Source organism: Osmerus mordax, chromosome 7, assembly GCF_038355195.1.
Source record: "Osmerus mordax isolate fOsmMor3 chromosome 7, fOsmMor3.pri, whole genome shotgun sequence".
Taxonomy (NCBI): domain Eukaryota; kingdom Metazoa; phylum Chordata; class Actinopteri; order Osmeriformes; family Osmeridae; genus Osmerus; species Osmerus mordax.
In genome coordinates, this window is record NC_090056.1 from 1,697,079 (window position 1) to 1,721,022 (window position 23,944).

Here is a 23,944-nt window from a genome sequence, read left to right on the forward strand (position 1 = left end):
ACTTGACATTTACCTAAGCGAGGCTATTTTGTGTAAGCGCAGATTTCGTTAGCGACGTTGATGGAACACCCCCTTGGTGAGGTCTAAATGGGAGACGAATGATCAACTGATTAGTCGGGAGTAGTTGTAGTAGTAGACATAAATATAAATATATATAACGTGTCCGTAATATACAGTTTAATTTGAATAAAACAGTGAACAGTAAGAAGGCAATGCAGACATTTACATTACAGGTGATGATTTACCAAAATTATTGGATTTTATAGGTTATATGTTATGATGATTGGAGACATGTAATGCTGATCTTGGGCGTTCAAAACGTTTTATATTTAAAAAGGCAGATCTCTGCCATCTGCTATTATAACAAACACACCCACATGAGTTAATGAGTTCAAAATGTCTACTTTCATGGAATGACCCTGCTACAATGCTGTTACTTCAGCTTGTGTAATAGCTTTGTACTGGAATAAACCTTGTCTTTACATCAGCTGCCGCTCTGTCCATGACTAGTTTTTTTAGGACCATTTCTAGCTATGCTTATTGTGAAAAGGTCACATGTTTTGAAAGTTCAGGAATGTTATTCAAATAATCGTTGCTCCAGGTCTCTCACTATGTTTTGTTTCATGCACAGGATCGGAGCTGATGCCTAAAGCCCTCTCCACAAGAATTGTTGGAGGAATATGGTGGTTTTTCACGTTGATTATAATCTCATCATACACCGCTAACTTGGCTGCCTTTCTGACTGTGGAGAGAATGGACTCACCTATAGACTCTGCAGATGACTTGGCCAAGCAAACCAAAATAGAGTATGGTGCCGTAAGGGACGGGTCCACAATGACTTTTTTTAAGGTAAAACTGTAATTCTCTCAGAAAACAAAGAACGCAAATAAATAAAAAAAATCTTGAAAGCAGACTAAATTGGCAAATTGAAGATTGATACAGAAACACTTTAGATGTGCCTTGTTTGGAAAAATAAATTCAGACAAAATAAAACAATAATATGATTGGGGAAGACATGGTAGGAGTATGAAGGTTTGGATTCAAGCTAAATGTTTGTATTGTATCATGTTGCCATCAATATAAAATGCTGTGGAAGATTGGTAGGCAAGATTACTGGCCCAGCATATAATACTTGAATGTACACAGAAAATCTAATCAGGAGTGGTAGATTTGCATGAAGCTGCAATCATAACTGATTGAGGGGATGAAAAGTTCAATAAACACGTTTTTTACTGCATAACAACAGGGTATGTGTGTCCAGAGTGGTGGAAAACACCTGTAGATTCTGCCTAATATAAATACCTGATGCTGAAGTTAATTGTTAACATCGTAGAAAGTATTAAAACATGATCTATTTTATACAGATCTTTTGATTGCAGTAAACACATATTTTTACCGGGTGTGTTTTGCCTTCGGAAAGGGCACAACCTTTGTTCTCTCACATATATATTATTATTATTATTATTATTATTAAATGTTGCCCCCCTAAGGATCAGTAAATATTTGGACTACATAGACAACGCCTGTGTCAAAAGATCCGTCTTGGTCTCGATTGCGTTGCTTGTATTTTTATTTACGTTCCGTTGCACGGTTTAGGAGGTTACAAAGTTTTTGTGGCAAAAAGTGTCTTTAGTCAACGAAGGGTACTCAGTGCTAGCCTACGTCACAACATCGACAGCACACGGTAGCAACGACGCATGGATACAACGTGCATTGATGTGCTGTTGCACGGTATCGTGCCGTGGTGTACTAGCACAGTAAGTAATGTCACAATAAATAATCTATTTTAACTCAGCTTGTGTGGTGCGTTGCTGTCTTCAATGCGACAGCCTAAACTTTATGTCAAAAGACATTCTAATTTCTGGCGCTTTCTCAGTGACATTTGGCTAGCAACAGCAGCTAGCTTGCTCGTAGCGAACTTCTTTTGAATTAGCCATTTCCCCCTAAATTAATGTCAAACTTATTTACGTTTTTGGGGGCATATTTTCAGTTAGCAGACGATAGGCTACTGTTTGAATCGCGATTCCATCTGAAATACTGCCGGTGACAACTTTGTTACAGTAGCTTGTTTCAAAGGGGGTTCGCTTGTTTCAAAGGGCGTTCTTAATGAATTATGCAGTACAAGCAGGATAAAAGCTTGAAAATATCACTAGAAGGGAAAAACTTAAGGGGACGGACCCACCTACAACCGACGCAAGCGAGTAGCCTACACCCTACAATTTCCCCAGAAATTGTACCCTCTCTAGTTTTACTTTGTGATATGAAACACAATTGTGAACTGTAATGTACAATATAAGCTGATATTATTAAAGAAGTACATCTACTTTCCGAAACAGTAGTCTACTATTTCACTGAAGCTTTAGCATCATGAGCCTCTGTTGCCCGGGCAACACATACTCCAGCGGTCTATGATGCATCTGTTTTCAATCGTTAAAATAAACTTTCCTCACAAATAAATTTTCGTTGTAGCATTTATTATGACATTAGTAAACGATTTGTTGGTGAAATTGTCATTATCTGTGGTTTCAAACCAGTGTAGCTCACTGCAACGCTGTAGCCTACCCGAGACACTAGTGAGTAGCTAACAAAAAAATCCCCACACCTGTTTAGGAAGTCAAACGTCAAAAGTCTTTCAATAGGTGAAACTATCTGACTACTACTAACCTGAACTTCATTGCCACAGCCTAAACTTTGTCAATCTGTTCAAGAAAATAATTAATTTCAGCCTAAACCGTACAAAGGAACGTTTAATCGAATTCAACCAGCGCAGTCGCTACCAAGACGAACACAACAGTCTACTAGCGTTAGTACTGTACTGTAGTAGTACAATTTACCGGGGCAGCTTCTCCACACGGGGCTATATCGCATTTTGCATTGTTACTGACAATGATCGCTACCAGTGAGCTTTTTATGAATGAGCGATTTTCCACTAAATAAATGTCAATCTTATTTACGTTTTTGGGGGCATATTTTCAGTTAGCAGATGTTACTGTTTGAATCGCGATTCCATTTTCTACTGCCGGTGTTGTTGGCCAACTGGTTCCCCAGCTGTGCATTCACATATCAGTCTTCCTCTATCACCTGATTCGTCACAAATTCACAAACATATTACTGCCGATTTTCAAGTCGGATCGCATATTTGCTGCGGCTAATATGAAAGTATAGGCTACGTGCTCACTACATTACATCCATTCACAACAAAATAAATGGAGACCAAATAAAACATTTGCAGGCTTGCATGAAGTGGGATTCGATCGCAGTAGAGCAAAAACACGTATTATACCAAAGCCCATTGCTTAACATTGCGAGCTATTCTAGCTCATAAAAGATAGGCTACATCATTACATATTTATTAACTACGTTGGCCTTCAGGTAACATCTTGTTTCGGGTTCCCATTGACACTACCCGAATGTAGGCTACTAATCACATATTTGGGGTTGTTTCGAGGCTGTAGCTGTATTTTCTACGACATCACAGCTCCTTCTGACACCACATATTAAAAATTCATACTAACAGTGCGTGTCCACTGCAGCGACGCGATGCGAGCGACAACATGTGTTCCATTCATTTTCAATGGAGCCAGGCGAATCGCTTGCGTGGTGCATTGTGGGTAGCGACGCAACTTCATGCAAATGAGGAGCGATTTCCGCTAGCGATGGCCAATCAGAGTGTTTTCTTGTTTCTCGTAACGTAGCAACCATGGTGAACATTTCTAGCTTTCTAGGTTTCAAGGTGGAGGAGAAACTAATCGTTTGTGTGGCTGCTTACCCAGTCCTGTACGATACATAGCTGTATTCGTACAGAGATGTTAATATAAACGATGCATGGCGAAGGGTTGCCGAAGTTGTTGGTGCTTGTACTTTCAAATTCAGTCAAGTCACATTACGTAACTTCGTTCTGTGGTAACTAGCTAGCTAGTCCGGCTGGAACTCCCTATTGTATCGACAGATTAGCAGAGACTTTGAGTAATATAATAAAAAGTTTTTTACACATGTCAACGTGTATGTCTATTAAACAGTTTTGTATTTTGTATACAAGTTGTATTTTGATCGAAGTTGCGAGTACGTAAACCCAAGTCTGCACACTTGGCCATGACAACTACAACAGTGACTTTAGAGAACTACATTCTACATTAATGTGTTTGAAACGGCCCCGAGCGTGGTAAACTGTTGGAAGGCGAGCGATGGCAAGCGATTCGCGTTGCTGCAGTGGACACGCACTGTAAGAACGTCGCTGCTAACCCAGAAAATACGATCAAAATAGCCTACGCGTAATCCTTTGAAACACATGGGTCTATTCGTTTCCTATGCGATTTTGTGTATGGCTGAGTGTTTCTTCGCTATATCTTTTGAAATCAATTCATTTCATAATTGTATATTCTGAACAAATGTAGTGAGCACTACATTATAGCCATTCACGCCATAATAAATGGAAGTTCAGAAAAATAAAGTATTTGTTCGTGGGATTCGATCCCACGAGCAAAAACACTTCCCTCATTGTAGTCCATTGCATTACACCACAAGCTACTAAAGCACATGGGGACTTCGAGAATTCAGTCAGTTCAAAAACTCCCAGTAAACCAAATGTCAGTTTAAGCAATCGTAGCCACAGGCTGGTGCCATGTGATTGGCACAACATAACAGGGAAGCCAGGTAGATGGATGGACTGGAAGGGACATTTGGTTTCCTGAGTTTTTCCTTGGCTTCCTTGTGAATTTAGGTTGGTTGAGGGGCAGTTCTATGGGCACATGTGAAGCCCTCTGTGACACTGCTTGTAAAAAGGGATATTCAAAGGAGATTTGATCATTGTTTATAGTACCCCTTACAAAAAAGAAGTATATTAAAGTATACTATAAGTATTCTAAAATATGGATAGTACACTTTTAGTTCACTTTTGATATACTTTTAAGAAGTATGCTTAGAAAATAGTTCACTTTTAATATACTTTTAAGAAGTATACTTAGAAAATAGTTCACTTTTGATATACTTTTAAGTATGCTTTGAAAATAGTTCACCTTTGTAAGAAGTATACTTAGAAAATAGTTCACTTTTGATATGCTTAGAAACAGAAAATGGTATACATTTCTTCTGGAGGAGGATGTACGTTTTCTATTATTACACAGCAAAAAACGTCAAAATAATTTAAAAGTACAATACAGTTTACATTTTTTAGATCCATCTCATTCTAATTATTCATGTTTAGGAAAGTCTATTATGCATTGCACATTGAATCTTTTTTGTTACTGAAGCTGCAACCTTAATTACTGCCAAAACATTCTGAAACCCTATACTCTTATACTAATAATTATCAATTGGAGTATTAATGGAAAAAACTAAAAAGCTACTTGAGAAAGAAGCAGACAGAAGGGTTGCATTTAAAGGTTATACTGTCAAACTGACTGAAGAATGAAATGACGTGAAAAAATGAAGATAGCGTGGTTCATTGGCTGGTCAATTCCCATGATGCAAGGCGGTAAATAGTGTTAAAATTTGCTGATAAGTTTGCCGTTTGTTCGAAATACAAATGTGACTTCATGAATTTCGTTTTTTAAGTGTGTCTGCTTAGAATGAAGTGTTTTGTTGAGTGGAAATTGTCATTGTTGTGCTGGTTTGCCATTGTAGCCATGAGTTAAATGACTTTTACGTTTCATAAGAAGAGCTGGATTATTACTCCGTCAGTGTCTGCGCAGTAATTAACTTCTTTCAGCTAAGAATCTGCAGTGTTACTTTGCGAGGCCCCGCCAAGTGACGCAAGCTCAGCGGCGTTTGAGGGGCCCCTGAATATTTAAATTTATATATAACTAGATCATAGTAAATGGACGTTTATAAAGTTTATTCTCAAAGTACTTTCAATAATTCAAAGTGCACTTGAAAGTATTGCGAAGTATACTTCTGAGGCACTAAAGGAAGTATAGTTCATGAACTGAAAGTGCACTACACAGGTTACTTTAGAGTATTCCAAAGTATAGTTTTAAGTACTTTAGGAAGTATACGTTATGAACTGAAAGTGCACTACACAGGCTACTTTACAGTATTCCAAAGTAAACCTCAAATACACTATAAGTGTACTTTAAAGTGTACTAAATGACCTAAAAAGTGGGCCAATTCAGTTTACTTAGTACAAAAATAGTATATAAATAAGTACACTGCTAGTATACTTTAAGTTACATGATCATAGTATACTTTTTTATACTAAGTATACTTACAAAATAAACTTGAAGTATACTTCTTTTTTGTAAGGGACTTCATACAAACGTGTCATGCTTCACATAATAAAGACAATATGATGGGTATATGATTACATGAGTGTTGGTGTGTTTGTTTGACATCAAATACAAATGTATGTATTATAGAAACCTCACAATGTTACCTGGATGCTAGTCACAAATAAATTGGGCACCTTTAGTACTGTGTTGCGGGTAGAATATTACTACATGTATAGGCTAGGCTACTACTCGGCAGTGTTCGCATTTAAGTTGACATTGTCAGCGACGATCTAAGTATTACTTTGCAGAATGTGGTGTCATTAAGAGGCTGTGATATTGTGGTAAATATGACTATATATTGCCTCGAGACAACCCAAAATACGTGATGAGTAGCCTACATTCGGGTAGTGTCTACGGTAGTTATTTCAGAAGAACCAGAACAACAATGTTCCCTGAAGGCCAACGTAGTTAATAAATCCGTGACTGAATTGCCAAAATTCCCATGTGCTTCAGTAGCTTGCGGTGTAATGCAATGGACTTCTATGATGGATGTATTTTTGCTCGAGGGATCGAATCCCACTCGATAGCGAAGAAACACTCAGCCATACACAAAATCGCATAGGAAACGAATAGACCCATGTTGTGTTTCAAAGGGTTACGCTTAGGCTATTTTGATCATATTTTCGGGGTTAGCAGCGACGTTCTTAGTATTAATTTTTAATATGTGGTGTCAGAAGGAGCTGTGATGTCATAGAAAATACGGCTACAGCCTCGAAACAACCCCAAATACGTGATTAGTAGCCTACAGTCGGGTAGTGTCTATGGGAACCAGTTGTTTTAGAAAAAGCCAAAACAAGATGTTACCTGAAGGCCAACGTAGTTAATAAATATGTAACGATTTAACTAATCTTTTATGAGCTAGAATAGCTTGCAATGTAAAGCAATGGGCTTTGGTATAATATGTGTTTTTGCTCTACTGCGATCGAATCCCACTTCATGCGAGCCTGCAAATGTTTTATTTTGTCTCCATTTATTTTGACGTGAATGGATGTAATGTAGTGTGCACGTAGCCTATACTTTCATATTCGCCGCAGCAAATATGCGATCCGACTTGAAAATCGGCAGTAATATGTTTGTGAATTTGTGACGAATCAGGTGATAGAGGAAGACTGATATGTGAATGCACAGCTGGGGAACCAGTTAGCGTGGAAACCAGTTGGGCGACAACACCGGTAACGTCGTAGAATAATCTTCAAAGGGGGTTCTTTATTATTGAATGAATGCAATATGAGTAGGCTAAATGCCTGAAAATATCACGAGAAGGGAAAAACTTAAAAAGGAGGTTTAAGCCATAGAGATTGGGTAAATTTTTACACCGGTCTGCCAAATTTATTCGTTTTGATTCAACTATGAGGCTGCCTCTTGCAGGGGAAATGAGAAGACATCTATTTCATTCTGCACTTCACTGGTATTTTGAGTTGTAAATGAGCAGCAAAAAAATAATAAGTATGCATTTTTATATAAAATATACAGAAATATCAGTTGTAAAAATGTCATTAAAAAGCGGACCCCTGTGCAACCGACGCAAGCAAGCACACCCTACAATTTCCCTAGCAATTGTACCCTCTCTAAGTTTAAAAATGTTTCTTTAATATTTTATTGTGCAATGTCAGTTGCAGTCATATGCTTCCTGTCATTTCCCAGAAATCAAAGATCTCCACCTATGAAAAGATGTGGGCGTTCATGAGCAGTAGGAAGAATACAGCACTGGTGAAGAATAACAGGGAAGGGATCCAGAGAGTCCTCACCACAGACTACGCTCTTCTCATGGAGTCCACCAGCATCGAATACATCAGCCAGCGCAACTGCAACCTCACTCAGATTGGTGGCCTAATAGACTCCAAGGGCTATGGAGTGGGAACTCCCATTGGTAAGTTGGAGAAGTCATCTGCTTAACAATATTTTGAGGAGGAAGTAGTATTCCTGTAATTCTACACATATTTTCACATAATTAAGAAACCTACGTTCATGAGGTTAACATTATCAGTTGAAATAGTAATACATCAGTTTTCTCATAAACACATGGACTACATTTTTAGGTTCCCCCTACAGAGATAAGGTGACTATAGCCATTCTTCAGCTCCAGGAAGAAGGGAAGCTTCACATGATGAAGGAAAAGTGGTGGAGAGGTAATGGCTGCCCTGAGGAGGACAGCAAAGAGGCCAGCGCCTTGGGTGTAGAGAACATTGGAGGGATCTTCATAGTCCTGGCTGCTGGGTTAGTCCTCTCAGTTTTTGTAGCTATTGGAGAGTTTATATACAAATCCAGAAAAAACTTGGACATTGAGGAGGTGAGTGTTGGTCAGTGTGAGTGGCACAATAAGTATTAACACATTGGGTTAGGGTTAGTTATCTAATTAATGTTGTCCTAATCCATTACACAGTTGCTTTTAAGATTTTTTTTAATGGACAATTGTTTTGTCAGATCAACAAATGTCGAATATTGAACTGCAGTGCTACAATCACACTTTATTGTAGATTAGTGTTTGATGTAGTTTTATTTAGAAAAACTATGTGCATTTACTCTTGATTGGAATAATACCTTTTAGATCCTGTTTACGTCAATTTTTCGACTTAGAAAATATATTACTTCTTGGCCAAGGTTTTCACAATACAGTTTTAAATGTGTTTATTGTGAAACAAAATGTAATGGTAGTGATGGAATTAAGAACAGAGGCCTGTTCCATGAAGAGAGTTTACTGAATAAGCCAAACTTATGTCAGTTAGTCAGACTTATTTCCAGTTGATTCGGTTCCATAAAGCCAGTTTAATGTAGTTCGAACTCAGTTACCATGGCAACTTCTGCTGCAAAACTAAACTGGAAGGATAACTGTGAGGCTTAGCCCATGTTTAAAAAACTATTTTTGTGCATTCTTCATTCAATACACAGCATTACAGGGGATACATAATTTAACAGGTCCATCCCCTCCCCCCTCTTCGTTCCTCCCTTCTTCCCTTTTGTAGCCTCCATCCGGACCTTCAGGGTAAAAATAGTCATTAGTGAAATCCTTCCCAGCTGGTCATTCTGGCGACACCTTTACTCTGCCTTACTCTCCCTTATAGGGCGTAGTAGGCCTATGTCCTCTCACAGCTAATGCATTAAAGATCCTGTAAAGTGGAATTGAAAATTAGTTTTAAGTTCATCACACCACAGAATAAAGTGTTGTTAACTACCCATCCAAATTCGAATGAAGAAAAAACACCGACAAGTTTGTTAAATTAGGCTTTGAAATCGTGAGAAAATCAGCAGTCTTCTCTGCTTGAGACTGGGGGGGCATGTCACCTGAAGGAGCTGAATCGCCGCCCTCTCGAATTTATTGAATCTAGCAACAACAGCAACGCTAGCTAAATCAATTGCAGATATCAGAACAGACCTACCTGCAGTCTCTGAGTGTTTTATGTATTAATTACTTTGTCTTTGCATCATACCAGCGGAGTAACAGAATGCAACTGTCTGTGATCTGACGTAGATAGGTCGCTGTGATGTAGATCGGTCGGGTTTTGGCTCCGCCTATACAAAACCTGAGCTGAAAACGGAAGAGAAACTGTTCAAAAGTTTTTTGCGCTTTGCACATGCTTTCAGGAACTCATTTCACATGTATATTATGTACTGAGAAGCAAATCATGGAATTTGCTTTACAGGATCTTTAAACACTGTTGAACAATGATTTCAGAATGATACAAACCCACGTTTTACTTATGGTAGTTTGTGAAATCAAATTTTTAGGCTGATGCTACATAAAATATGTCTCCATTACCCCAATAGAATGATCATAGCTACATAAATCATGTACAATTGCAAAAACAAACCTAAATCCATGCCTCTTTCCTCCATTTTCCCCAATACAAAAACCATGTTAAAAAGTCATTATTGGTTAATTGTAGGCTATTTATTAACAATTCTTAATAGCAATGTTAAAAAAAAGTCTACGTAGATGTTTAGTGGGCCTATGGTTTTTCTAATCAATGAATTAAAGGTCTCTAAAAAACTACCTCAACCTATGTATTGTTCTGTCAATCATGGCGTGTCATTTTGATGAGGTGGTGGATGCGGGAGCTGTCATAGTACGCACCTTAAAGAGAAAGTTATTTCGGGGAGAAGGCATGTGCCATGGTGGATCGATATGATTTTCTACCTCTCGGGTTGCTTAAGAATATGGTGCACCCACAATAATCTTGACTACCTGAATCTGACTCAAATTAGTCGGATTGCGTGAACTAGAATTGGCCTTTATGGAACCGCTTTAGCCCCGACTGACTTGTTAGGTTAATTCAAGTCAGGATTGGCAATCTAATCCCATCTTGTTTGAGCGGCCTATATGGAACAGGCCCCTGGAAGATAGTGGAGCTGAAGAAACACCATATTGTAAACAGTTTGATCATAAATACACAATAATTAGTTAATTTTTATCCAGGTATTTTACAGGATAACAGTGCTCATTACTACGTTTGCATGTTTTGATTAATAGCAAAAAATCTTTTTAATTAGTTAATGCTTGACACAAGTCAGTTTTTAAAAATTCTCAATGGATCAGAGATCTTTCAAGATCTCTCTTTGCTATACATTGGGTTGCTTTGATTGTGTATACTTATTTTTTGCTTTTGTATCATTTGATGCATGTAAAAGTGTTGGTATAAAAATATGTAAGATAATTTGTTTTGTCTTTCATTTGTGTCTGTCTTGATTTAGTTTGGATCTGTTTTGTACTGACATTTTTCATTCAATCTGCGGGTTATTTGTGTCAAATCATGCTACAGTATGTAGGCTTAAGCTACGTCACAGTAGCTATTAAAGAAATGATTTGCCCAGCAACTTGATAATTAAAGGCAGGGTAGGCAAGTTTTGCAAAGTTAGCTATTTGAGCTTCTGTTTGACACAATTCAAACCAAAATAACCCACAAAACTACAGTAACGCACATTGAGTGCAGGGGCAGAGGGACAGGTAGCCCGTCGAATCACTTAGTCAGGGTACCCCTTGATGATTGGTCGTGATTATTAGTGTTGCGACGCCCACAGATGCCGGAATTATATAATATTACCGTCAAACCTTTAGATATATTGGTTGCTATCAAAACGTGAAGTTACTTTCTGCAAATATGACAAGTGCTTCTCAACAACATTGGAAGATTGATGCAGCTATGCTTTGTATCCCCAATCAGAGTAGGACTAGCTACCTAAATTAAGTGAAGAAAATGTAATGTGTGTACAGCTGTGAAATGTTGTCGGACTAAATTACATTTTGTATGGTTGGTTAGGTAGCTAGGCCAAAGCTATGTGCTTATACAAAGCACTGTGCAAGCACCTTTATGTTTGCCTACTATGCATTTAGGAATGTAAAGCTATGTCAAGCTATATCACTAAAGCACCATGGAAACCAAACTACTCTCCTTTGTCTTTTCACATCCAGTTAATATTAAACTAAAAGTTTGTTGGCATCCCACTCCCACCTCCCACTTGTAAATAAGCAAGAAGCATGAAGATTAATTCAACATCAGTTGATGTTGCTAATATTAGCACTATTTACATACTTATTTGACTTCAGATAGCATTCTTGCACGGAACATGTTTAGCCTACATAACATACCACATATAGTCATTCAATCCAAATTAAAATAATTTTAAAGGCATAATTATATTCTGTCTTTTGTAATAGAAACTAAGTAAATCTAATTATCCAATAATAAATAAACTTGGATAAGGTAATTGTAAAAAAAAAAGGGAATATATGATTTTGAGATAAGTCGGAGTCACTTCACCCATTTAGCACTGAAATATACTGTACAGTGTGTTGGAGGTGATAGTCACGCAGAGGAATTATTGTTGGATGAATGATGCTAGGCTTGAATAGAAGCTACATTTCTACTGTTCCTACTATTCCCACCTCCAAGTGAATAAATTAAGTTGAGTTTTTGTATTTGAAGTATTGAAGAAAACCAGACCTCTGACAATGACAAAACAACACCAGGCTTAGATCTCAATCATGTCTCTACATGCTCTTATGTTTCTTCCCATTGGCACTTATTTGCTTTTCACAATGTATGCTTCATGTTTTGGCTACCCACAATGTTTTTGGGGCAAGCTCGTTGTTTATGATCATTGACCTATGCACTTTTGTAAAGCTCTCTCTTGGAAGTCGCTTTGGATAAAAGCGTCTGCTTTTATCTACTGTCATGGTAAATCTTCTTGGATACTGGGTATGTTCTTGCGCATGTTTGGACTATTTAATCAGTAAGTAATCTGAAACTGGACTGTAAAAGGAAGCCGTGTTTGTTTCCATGGTGTTACCAGGCTCTTAACATATCCTTTGTAAGCGAATACCACTTTGTCAACGTTACCCTTAGTATGAACTTGTACTATACGTTCCAAGGCGATATCAGGTAAAACATGGCTATTTACTCAGTAAGTAATTGTCAGTAATATGAATCTATCAAGCATTGCACAGTCAGTCGGTGAACAAGTTTAAGAAAGCTTTATTGCTTGCGGCCGGCCCACAAGGAAACAAAAACATCACAGGCCATTGTGCTACAAAGTTTGTCTGCTAGCATGTTGCGCTAGCTACATTTATTTAAGCAGCCCCGCTCTTTAGTCATTGGTTAAAGGCCGCAATATGCTTCTGCGTCTCCGCTTACGGATGGGCGGGCTCACGGATACGGACGGATAGACTGCGTTTATGGTTCTGCGTAGGCTGTGTACTGAAAACAATTCACCGCCAGAAGAGTAGGTGGTGCAACGGTTTTTTGTAAATTGTCATGGAGTGTTTATTTACCTAGGTTATCGAGAAGTCGGAGCAAATTTACAAATTAGCCGTTTCATCAATAAAATACGCACATTTTCAGCAACTACACTGCCCATTTCTCGTCACATTTTAATTCAGATGCTGATTTACATGTACTGTTTAGCTGAAATATGAATTGTGAAAACTTACAGCAATGGCGGTCAAAGCATTCTGTTCGTCCTGTTTATCCCGGCAACCCTGCCCCCGCCCTTGACGCAAGCGATTCTTAATACTGACCAATCACAGCCAAGGGGGTCTCCGTAGCTCTCCGTCGCTCACGACGGATAGTTAGAAAATTCAGGAGGTGCACGTCGAGCTCTCCGGGGCTCTCCGAGGGCTGACGGAGAGCTCGTAGAGGGCGTTCCTCGGAGAAGAGGGCGTTCCCATGTGTCCGTTTTTCGAAAAACGCAGAAGCATATATAAGCCTTTAGACAAAGGCATGCAAATGTCCCATGGCTCTTCTTCATTGGCTCCCTTGCATAGACCTGGCGCGCGTGTGTGCGTGCGTGTTAAGGCCGAATTATACTTCTCCAACTCCGTTACGGACAGACGGACGGACGGAGTCGGACGGATTGGTTGAATTTATAGTACTCCGAAGGCTGTGGGTGCTGAAAACACTTTATCGAAAAGTCTGAGCAAATTTACAAATTAGCCGTTTCATCAATAAAATAAGCACATTTTCACCAACTACACTGCCCATTTCTCGTCACATTTTAATTCAGATGCTGATTTACATGTACTGTTTAGCTGAAATAGGAATTGTAAATTTACAGCAATGGCGGTCAAAGGATTCTGTTCCGTCTTGTTGGTCACGGCAACCCCGCCCCTGACGCAAGCGGTTATTAATACGGACCAATCACAGCCAAGGGGTATCCGTAAAATGACGGACGGAAGGACGGATAGTCAATAGAAAATAGAAAGAAGAAGATAGAAAATCAGGAGGTGCACGTAGAGCTCTCCGAGGGGCTCGGAGAGGGAGTTCCTCGTCGGAGAGGGCGTTCCCTATGTCCGTCTCCGTAAAAACGGAGAAGTATAAATCGGCCTGTAGAGTGTGTGCGTGTTTACGACATCAACCTTGATTGAAACACAACAACAGGATCTCTGGTCCTGGGGTCGTAAACTCCTTCACATAGGTGTCAACAAATGGTCACCAGACCTTGCGTCTCCACCTATAGTCCTTGTCACACAGTATCCCCTTAAAACAACCAAACCAACCCCCCTCTTCTTAGTCCTCAGCCCCAAAATAAGGGTCTTATATGTTTACACAGAGTTCAGATTTGGGGGTAGGCTTCTTTGCACCCAAGGAATGCTGAACACAGAATCATTCTTATACAGGATAAATGTGTTACGTCTTCAATTTTTCCAACAGTAATCTGAAACTGGACTGTAAAAGGAAGCCGTGTTTGTTTCCATGGTGTTACCAGGCTCTTACCATACCCTTTGTAAGCGAATACCACTTTGTCAACGTTACCCTTAGTATGAACTTGTACTATGTTCCAAGGCGATACCAGGTAAAACATGGCTATTTACTTAGTAAGTAATCTGAAACTGGAGTTTACCTGGTGTTACCAGGCTCTTACCATACCCTTTGTAAGCGAATACCTACTTCGCTTACAAAGAGTATTTTCGTGCTAAACCTACTCTCATGCTTACGTTACGTTTTCACATGCTCCTACATGAAAAATATAATAAAACCAAAAGTTTCACGAGACATGGTAACAATGACGTTGAGTGACAGTGACATGTGACAGTGACATCTGATACGTCTGTCTCGTGAAACTCTTGAATATCAGAATGACAGGCAGTCAGTCAAGCAACGTCATTGTTACCATGGTTACGCAGACTCGGACGCGGGGCTTTTAAAAATGTCGGGTAATAACCCTACCTTCGGCCCATGTCCGCCTGTCAAACGAAAGAGGCTTTCAAAATATAGAACTGAATGGCAGACGGAGAACGAGTGGGTGAGTCCCGTCATGGGAAACGAATTCAAGGCAAACTGTAAAGTTTGCCACAGGATATTTTCTGTCGCCCATGGTGGCCTGTCAGACCTGAAACAGCACTCAGAAGGGGACTATCATGTCAGGGCAGCGCAAGGACAGAGGATGCAGAGTGGAATCGCTCAATTTATGATACCTCAGACTTCCCCAGAGATAGATACGGTAAGTTGTGGGCAAATGTGTGTACTGTTATTAGATACATTAGTTAGTCATCATGTAATAACATTAGTTAAATTCTATTTAATTTGTAAAGCTAGCATACAAATGACAAGATTACTTTAGTATACTGGCCTAGCTAGCAGAGGGCACCTGGCTCGACCTAAAGTTGTTCATATTTGAAGGATGGTGAGGCAACACTTGACAAAAATAATTTATTAAATCACAACTGAAGAAAGTACAGCAACATAACAACTAAAACATGTTGTGTGGAGAAGGGCCTCCCAGATGTCTGTGACCAGCACTCTCTTAAAGTGTATGGGACACACAGAGCCAGATCACAGTAACACCCTCCTCACCTCTACCCACAATTCTAATTCTAGCAGACAGAGAGAGGAGTCACAAACAGTTATTATTAGCTATTTATTAAAACTGGCTGTATACTTAAGTCTTAGAATAAAGCCTATATTGTTACAGCAATAGCCATACATCTCTGAATATTATGAGCATACATTTTCTTGTACATTCACTTTTTAATACTGTCAACTTTGAGGATTTTAAGGTATAGGATGGCCTAATTTCCAGTCTGTGCCTAAATATGATCATATATAAGTACAAACAATTATTAAAAAATATATATTTTATATTTAATTGTTTCTTTCATACTTCCTTCCTCCCAGGTAACAGCTGCAGAGCTGACTCAGGTTTACCACACTGTAAAGCACAACCTGAGCTACAATAGTAGCGATTGTGCACAGAAGCTCACCTCAAAGATTTTGCCAGACTCAAAGGTTGCCAAAAAAATCTCCTGTGGGAGAACCAAGGCAGAGTCATTAGTAAAGGATGTGCTGGCATCAAAGGCAGTGGAAGACATAGTCAGGATGTTGAAGAAGGATGAAACACCTCTACCTTTCTCCATCCAGACAGATGCCTCCAACAAAGGCAACAGAAAGATGTTCCCAGTGGCAGTCCAATTTTTCACACCAGAATGTGGTGTGGTGAATAAGATGATCGACTTTGTCGAAAATCCAGATGAATCAGCAGTGGGGATCGTGGGGTGTCTGCTGGACTCGTTGGAAGCTGTTGGCTTGAAAATAGAGCAAGTTTCTGCTTTCAGCGCATACAACGCAAATGTGAACTTTGGGGTCCACAACTCTGTCTATACAATGTTGAAACAACAAAATAACCACTTACTTCAGGGTAACTGCCATGCACACATTGTCCACAATACGCTCAAGCATGCTCTTGACAACCTAAGTGTAGATGTAGAAAATGTGGTTCTTAAAGTTTACAGCTTCTTCTCCATATCTGCAAAAAGAAGAGAGGCTTTAAAGGAGTTTTGTGAGTTCTGTGACCTTGAGTTCAGAGAAGTCCTGCGGCATGTCACTACCAGATGGCTGTCCCTCAACCCTGCCATCTCACGACTCCTGCAAAGCTGGTCGGCATTGAAGTCCTTCTTCATAAGCCTTGGAGATGAGTGCCCCAAACAAATCAGGACTTTGTTGAAGCTCACCACTGAGTCCGGAGTACAGGAGAATGATGGCGATGTTGTGGAGGTATATCTCCTCTTCTGCAACAACATTCTCTCTCTCTTTGAAGAGGTTGTCAAGAAGCTTGAGACCAGTGCTACTACATGTGTAGAGCTGTATCCAATCATGCATTCATTCAATGCCAAACTAAGGCAGAGGCGGGATGACCAGTTCTACGGTTACCTCACAAAAACAAAGCTGCAACGTCTCTCTCCAGTTGATGCAGGCAAGGCAAGGGAGGAGTTCACTGCATTCATCAACACTGCCCTCAGCTACATCAAGAAATGGTTTGACTTCTCTGACAGCAATTGGCTTCACTGTCTTCTACCCCTCTCTCTCCATAGCAAGCTCACCTTCAATGACCTGGAGAAGATCTGTGAGAAGCTTCACCTCATGGCCAGAGTGAACATGGACGACCTCTATGATGAGTGCACCACACTGAACATCGTTGTGGAGAAGTTCCTTGAGGGGGATCAATGGAACAATAAATGTTTGGTAGGCAAGTGGATGGCTGGATTTCAGGCAGCTGATCTCCCAAAAATGCTCAACATAGTCTCATATGTTCTGAGCATACCAGCCTCCACAGGGTTTGTGGAGAGAATATTCTCCAAGATGAACAGCAAGTGGAGTGACGCACGGAATCGGTGCTCGGTGGATCTCATGAAGTGTGAGCTACTCGTCTCAGTGAACTTCGACCTGTCCTGCAACGAATTCCACACAGTGGTTTTAAAGGACAAGGCATTGCTTCAGGCAGCAAGGAGCAACAACAAGTACACGTGGAAAAAAAGGTAGAGAGGGTGGGGGATAGGGTAGGGGATAGGGTAGGTTATGGTTAGAACTAGTATTTACACCAACATAATGATACAGTAATGCTGGGGGTAGAACGGGAATGATTTACACAAGTTCGAGTGTTATTGGTTAATTGGGGGAGATGTCTAGCCTGGTTTGGGAATAGGTGGAAAGATTGAAAGGGGCGGGACCAAGGGATAGGAAAGGGAGGGGAGGGTTAAACTATGCGGGCTTTTGAACCTTACGAGTAGGCAGACAGTTGGATTTGGTTCTGAACGGGTCTCACCAACCTGGTTATTTGTTTTGGCGGACATCTCAACCCCGGGGTAGCTGTCGTGTCCGCACGAGGAAATATATCTGGGCTCTTGAGCTATCAAACTGACAATGTGATCCCTGCCTCTTTTGTCCTGAGTTCTGTCTGTTTCCCCCGCACGCTACAATACTTATATACTGATATGTAATGTACAAAATTCTTGTGTTTCTGTACAAAAAACGAAACATACTTGCACGATTACAACTTGGCATTATTATATCAAGCCATATTTAACGCGACCTGTAAACGTCCAGTGCAGTTACAAACCCAGTATGATGAATTAGATAACTAGCTAACCATTAATTCCAAACAGTATGCAACACAGTATTTTTAAAACTCAATGTGGCATATAGCTACTAAGAACACTTAACCCTATACTGCCTAAGCCAACATTCCATATGCTGTTGAAATATGATATTCATATTAATATGCAAATTTTATGAATTTTCATATTAAATCATACACCTTAACTGTTGACACCATATTGAAGAACAGAACTAGGGGATTTTTATGATGTGAATAAATATATGATTACTTAAGGCAAATCATATTTTATCAAAGTGATTTCAGGCAGCCATTTTTTACAAAAACTCCATCCACCATACCTCATCAGACAACTTCATTTTTAACCACTTTAATTGCAAGATGGAGGAAAACTTTTAGCAGGTGGAATATCCACAAATCTGTGGGCAATGTAGAACAGAAGACAGATTAGAAATATCATATTTTGATTAAAAGTTATGACCATTCTAGTGACTACATGGAAACACGTGGGAAACATGGGGGAAACCGAAATTTCTCTGCCCCAAAAGTAGCTAGCGCTATGGCTGGATACTGCTCTCGATAACTAAAAAACGTTGGAGTTTCTTCCACAATCGACCGAATTGGCAAAAACAAGGCATGTACATTTAGCTTACAGTGTATATAATCTAGCTAGTTAATGTTGTTTTTCTAAGTTTTTTAGAAATCTGCTCAAATCGAGGCTATACAGTGCTACTAACGTCATTACTGCCTGTCCTGCCGGAAACGGCAGGACAGTCACTCCCACAAACAAATTCTTCGTAAGTAAAAAGTTTAGACTTTTAATTGACAATATTGACAACACATATTAATAAACTTGTCTTTACTCAGAATATCGTCTCAGATTTCAATTCGAAGCTGTAAATCTAACACTGTAGGCAATCTCCCATGGTCTCCGCTCTGGCTCCGCCTCGAAAAACAATGGCTGCCGTTGCAGACGATACATTTATTTTCATTTACATTTATACATAACATTTAACTTACTGATTGGATGCATGCAAACATTTAACTAAACGGACACATTTGAATACGGTAAACCAAAATAAGAAGTCCCACGTGTAGCACGGTTGATGATGATTGTACTGACTTGGTATTCTAATAACTGCCTCGATCTCTGTGACATGCTTGCGTGTAAAAAGGGCTATACAAATAAATTTGATTTGATTTGATCTCTTAAAGGAGACCTGCTCTTTTAACAATTGTTCTGATCGGCTTGACAGCAAAAAATATTCTGAACTTAATGCATTTATCTTCACAACTAATTGTATTGTTAATTTAATTTCATAAATAAATTAAATATCCATCATAGTGGTCTTTGGTGGTCTACCAGGTCATTTGCTATTTCTGAGTTTATCAATGGTTTCTTGCTTCTTCCAAACTAAATAGTTAATTTTGACAGACCAAACATATTGCACATGTCCAGGATCTGATGTTTTAATCCTTAAAGCCCCCACAAAAAAATAAAAAAAATACTTTACTGTGATTCATATTTTGTTCAAGAGTAGACTTCCAGTATAGGATTCAGTATAGGATTGTGAAAGAAAACTCTTCAAACTGCACAGATGCCAGTTTAGTTATGTTTAGTCATAACTAAACTGGGGGTCAGATGGTTGAGCGGTTAGGGCGTTGGGCTATTAATCAGAAGGTCGTTGGTTCGATTCCAGACCGTGCAAATTGACGTCGTGTCCTTAGGCAAAGCACTTCACCCTACTTACTCGGGGAGAATGTCCCTGTACTTACTGTAACTTGCTCTGGATAAGAGCGTCTGCTAAATGTAAATGTAGTCAAGATCAAACATTTTAAGGCACATAAATGTAAGAAAACAACATTTTCCATTTAGGGCATCTTAAATATAATAGATGCATCTCTGCATTAATTTTATGTTTAGAGTGGCAGAGGAATTTAAGTTGATGCATAAAAACCACAATTTGGTTAAGAAAACAATCACCAGAATGCAGGAAATTAAGCATTTAACACCCAAAATCTCCTGGGGGACAACCCCCGCTTAAATATTTCCCCCTGACATTGGCCACTGCCAAGGTGTCCCTTATTTGACCACATTGTAGGTGGCAACCCTAGTGGGCCTGTCCCATGTCCATGTGTGTACGTGCTGATCTGGAGTCAGTTTGGTAGGATTTGGGTATAAATAAATTATTTCATTTAAAATATGGATTTTTATTTAAAGATATTTATGTAATTTGCATGCAAAATAGGTCTACCCGAACCAGCGGACAAACAATTCAACACCCCAACAACAAAAGTAGCCCAATTCCACGGGAAAACCACGAACCTGGCAACACTGGTACACTGGTACCTAACTGTATTATCTAACTGTCAAAATAAATCCCGACTGGGCGAACGACACCCCTCCGCTGTGCGTCGGGGTGTCGTTCGCCCCGTTATTTTGACAGTTACAGTTAGATAATTTGTATCACAACATTCCGTTACATTAAATGACCGGACTACTTGCGGAATGATATGAAAGATGTGAATTAGAAGCACAAAACCCGTTGCCAATGACAGCGGTCAATATATTTTTGCAGCGGTGAATATCAGTATCAATCAATATTTAGACTTTCATCATGGTAAAATGTTTTGGTTTGTCCTTTTTCATCCAAGTCCTGATAAAAGCAGTCTGCAGAGCCAGTAGACACAGTAGTCGTGGGGTGAGTGTCTGTCTCTGGAGGGCGTGCAGGCATGGCGTGCAGGCAGGGCATGCCAGCTGGATGAAGCTGTCTTGGGGTCAGGGCTGAAGAGAAGCTGTCCAGCTAGAGAGGGGAAGTCCAGCAAGGGTTCTGTGTTGCGGGTGACTGTCTGTATCTGGAGGGCTGGCGGGCAGGCAGGGGCAGGCCATCTGGATGAAGTCATCTTGGGGTCAGGGCTGATGAGACACTGTCCAGCTAGACAGGGGAGTGAAGAGTGAAGCTGCAGAGCAAAGACGCAACACGGCCAACACTCATTGAAACATGAAGGTGTAGACTTGAAATAAAAACGTACAAATAAATGTATTGTGTCTACACAACACTGTTTTCAACAGATTGACTAGTAAAGAATATATTGTGCTTATTAAAGTTCTGCATTGTGCTTATTAAAGTTATGAAACTTAGAAGTGTGCTCAGGCTTAAACATAGGGTCTCACACTGAGTGTGGGAAGCAGGCTGTTCTTTGTGTCTCTATCTCTTCATTTTCAGAAACAACCTTGAATCTGGGTGGAGAGGCACCAGAGCAGGTGGGACGTGTAGGCAAGATCAACTCCCTGATGCACGAGAGAACAAGCTCAACCCTTTTTTGATACTTGTGTTTTCAATTGCATTGTATATATGCTGGGGCAGGGAAAGATAGCCAGTTGGACTTCGTGAACCAGGCAAAACTCTGTTGCGGGTAGGGAAACTTAGACAACCCCAGAGCTCTGTACTTGTTGATTTCCAACTGCTGCATTAAAGCTGATATTATCGGACCTCTGCGACTCCAGACCTCTCTTTCTAGAACACATATTTGTGTCATTGAATACCATCATTACATATTGGAATAGACACACAGACTTTAAATCCTTCACTAGATATCATTTGAAATGATTACATTAGTTGTTCCCACTTCTGTTCTCGAAGCAAACAGGATCGACTTAGGTGGGTAACGTTAGCACCACAGCTTAGCAAACAAACTATCGTGATTCAACTCAGCTTCAGTTAGCTCTAGCTATCTTGCTGAAAAATAAATCTGGACAAACATGCATCTTGAATTGTAGATTTACATGACAACACAGGTTATTTATTTGAATAAAACACAGTCAGGAACATGAAATAACGTTAGCCCCATTGCCAGTAAACTAAATCATCACACATTCTACCAATGCTAGATACAGGCAGGACACGTTAGCATTGCTAATAACTGTTAGCGACAACGTCATACTACAGCTTGTGGCTGTGATGAACATAAAGTCGGAACAGCACCTCTTTTGAGCAACAGCTTCATAGCAAATCCTACTGAAATGTGATTCTTCTGACGCAACTTTAAGACTTTAAAATTAAAACGTCAACCAAAATAATTGACGAATTACGGTACACAAAAAATATTTTCTGTCGCTACAGAAAACTTTACATTTATTATAGGCTACTTATTTGAGTACTTTTCAATGTACATTGTATGATGCTACTAAAGAATGTATAATACATTACAACACATATTCTAGAACTGTAATCACCAGCTGCATATCAGGCACGACACTAACTATGATCCCAGTTATTTATATGTGTGGCATTTTAATCACTGAATGCATCACGGGCACTGTGCACGAGTGAATATAACAACAGGATTTATGAAGGAGGCATGTCTTAAAGAATATATTGTGCTTATTAAAGTTATGCATTGTGCTTATTAAAGTTATGAACTTAGAAGTGTGCCCAGGCTTAAACATTGGGTCTCACACTGAGTGTGGGAAGCAGGCTGTTCTTTGTGTCTCTATCTCTTCATTTTCAGAAACAACCTTGAATCTGGGTGGAGAGGCACCAGAGCAGGTGGGACGTGTAGGCAAGATCAACTCCCTGACGCACGAGAGAACAAGCTCAACCCTTTTTTGATACTTGTGTTTTCAATTGCATTGTATATATGCTGGGGCAGGGAAAGATAGCCAGTTGGACTTCGTGAACCAGGCAAAACTCTGTTGCGGGTAGGGAAACGTAGACAACCCCAGAGCTCTGTACTTGTTGATTTCCAACTGCTGCATTAAAGCTGATATTATCGGACCTCTGCGACTCCAGACCACTCTTTCTAGAACACAGATTTGTGTCATAGAATACCATCATTACATATTGGAATAGACACAAAGAATTAGAATCCTTCACTACATGAAGGCAAAGACAATAAAGTGAACGTGCAAACTGTGCTGCATCTGAGTTTTACACTGGTGTCAGGACCCTGCAATCAGCGACACGGGATGCTAAATACCAAGAGGAGGTCTTGGAAATTAAGTGGGCTCGTCTCCAAATTGAGGTGAGTAAGCTCTTGTTTGAAGAGATAAAGTTCACAATGCCTTCCATTTCTGTGCCTATTCTTCTGCCCAATCAACAAGGTAGTGTCAAATTTAGGTTACCTTATAGCCTAAGCATACAATGTTTATTTAAATTGAGTAAAGGCTGAATTGTGTATTGTATCATACAGGGCTGCCAACTCTAACGCATTGGCCGTGAGACACACGCATTTCAACCATTTCACACACTCTCACGCCACACCTTGTATATCTCACGCTGAAAAGGCAACGCCCACCAAGTAGCCCTGTTAACGTTGTAAACAGAGCCGGTGTGGGTAATCGGTAGAATCGGAAGAGTTCCCGGTGGGCCGCTTCACTTTTGGGCCGGTCGAGGACTTTTTGTTGTTGACAATTGTCACGTTAGTATTGTGTTCGACTTCATGCATCACCGGCGGCGCCGACAGCCGGCTGCAGCCGGCTGCCTTGAAGCTGAGAATGCCATTGGCTGCTTCAAGTCAGCCGGGCTGCAGGCGGCTGCAGGCGACGCCGGAGCCGCATTAAGTCGAAAGCACCTACTATCTTCTCTTAAAGTAGGCCACGTTCAGCATTCTGAAACCTCAGCCTCTGCAATGGGTTGTACCATGTGAGGGAGTTCTCCCCTCCCAAATAGAGTTGGTTGGGTCCATAGCCCGTCTTTTCCAAAACGTTTTCTCAGATAGGCTACAGATAGCTGGGCCGGGGGGCCCTACCTTAACGATACTTGTCAGCAAGGATGGGAGCAGGGCCGGAGTGATGGCATCACTAGACAAGGTTTTTTGATTAAACGTCTATGTTTATGTTACATAAAGCTCAA

The 23,944-nt window shown here is 40.0% G+C and overlaps 1 protein-coding gene across 1 annotated transcript in view; it reads left to right on the forward strand.

The window, feature by feature from the left end:
• LOC136945816 (glutamate receptor ionotropic, kainate 1) overlaps nucleotides 1–8,595 on the forward strand; it is a 58,252-nt gene extending 49,657 nt beyond the window's left edge. The window contains exons 14-16 of the mRNA XM_067239890.1: nucleotides 632–849; nucleotides 7,911–8,136; nucleotides 8,306–8,595. Coding sequence (XP_067095991.1) covers nucleotides 632–849; nucleotides 7,911–8,136; nucleotides 8,306–8,595 — 734 coding nt within the window. The remainder of the gene's footprint in view (nucleotides 1–631; nucleotides 850–7,910; nucleotides 8,137–8,305) is intronic.
• The last annotated feature ends 15,349 nt before the right edge of the window (nucleotides 8,596–23,944 follow it).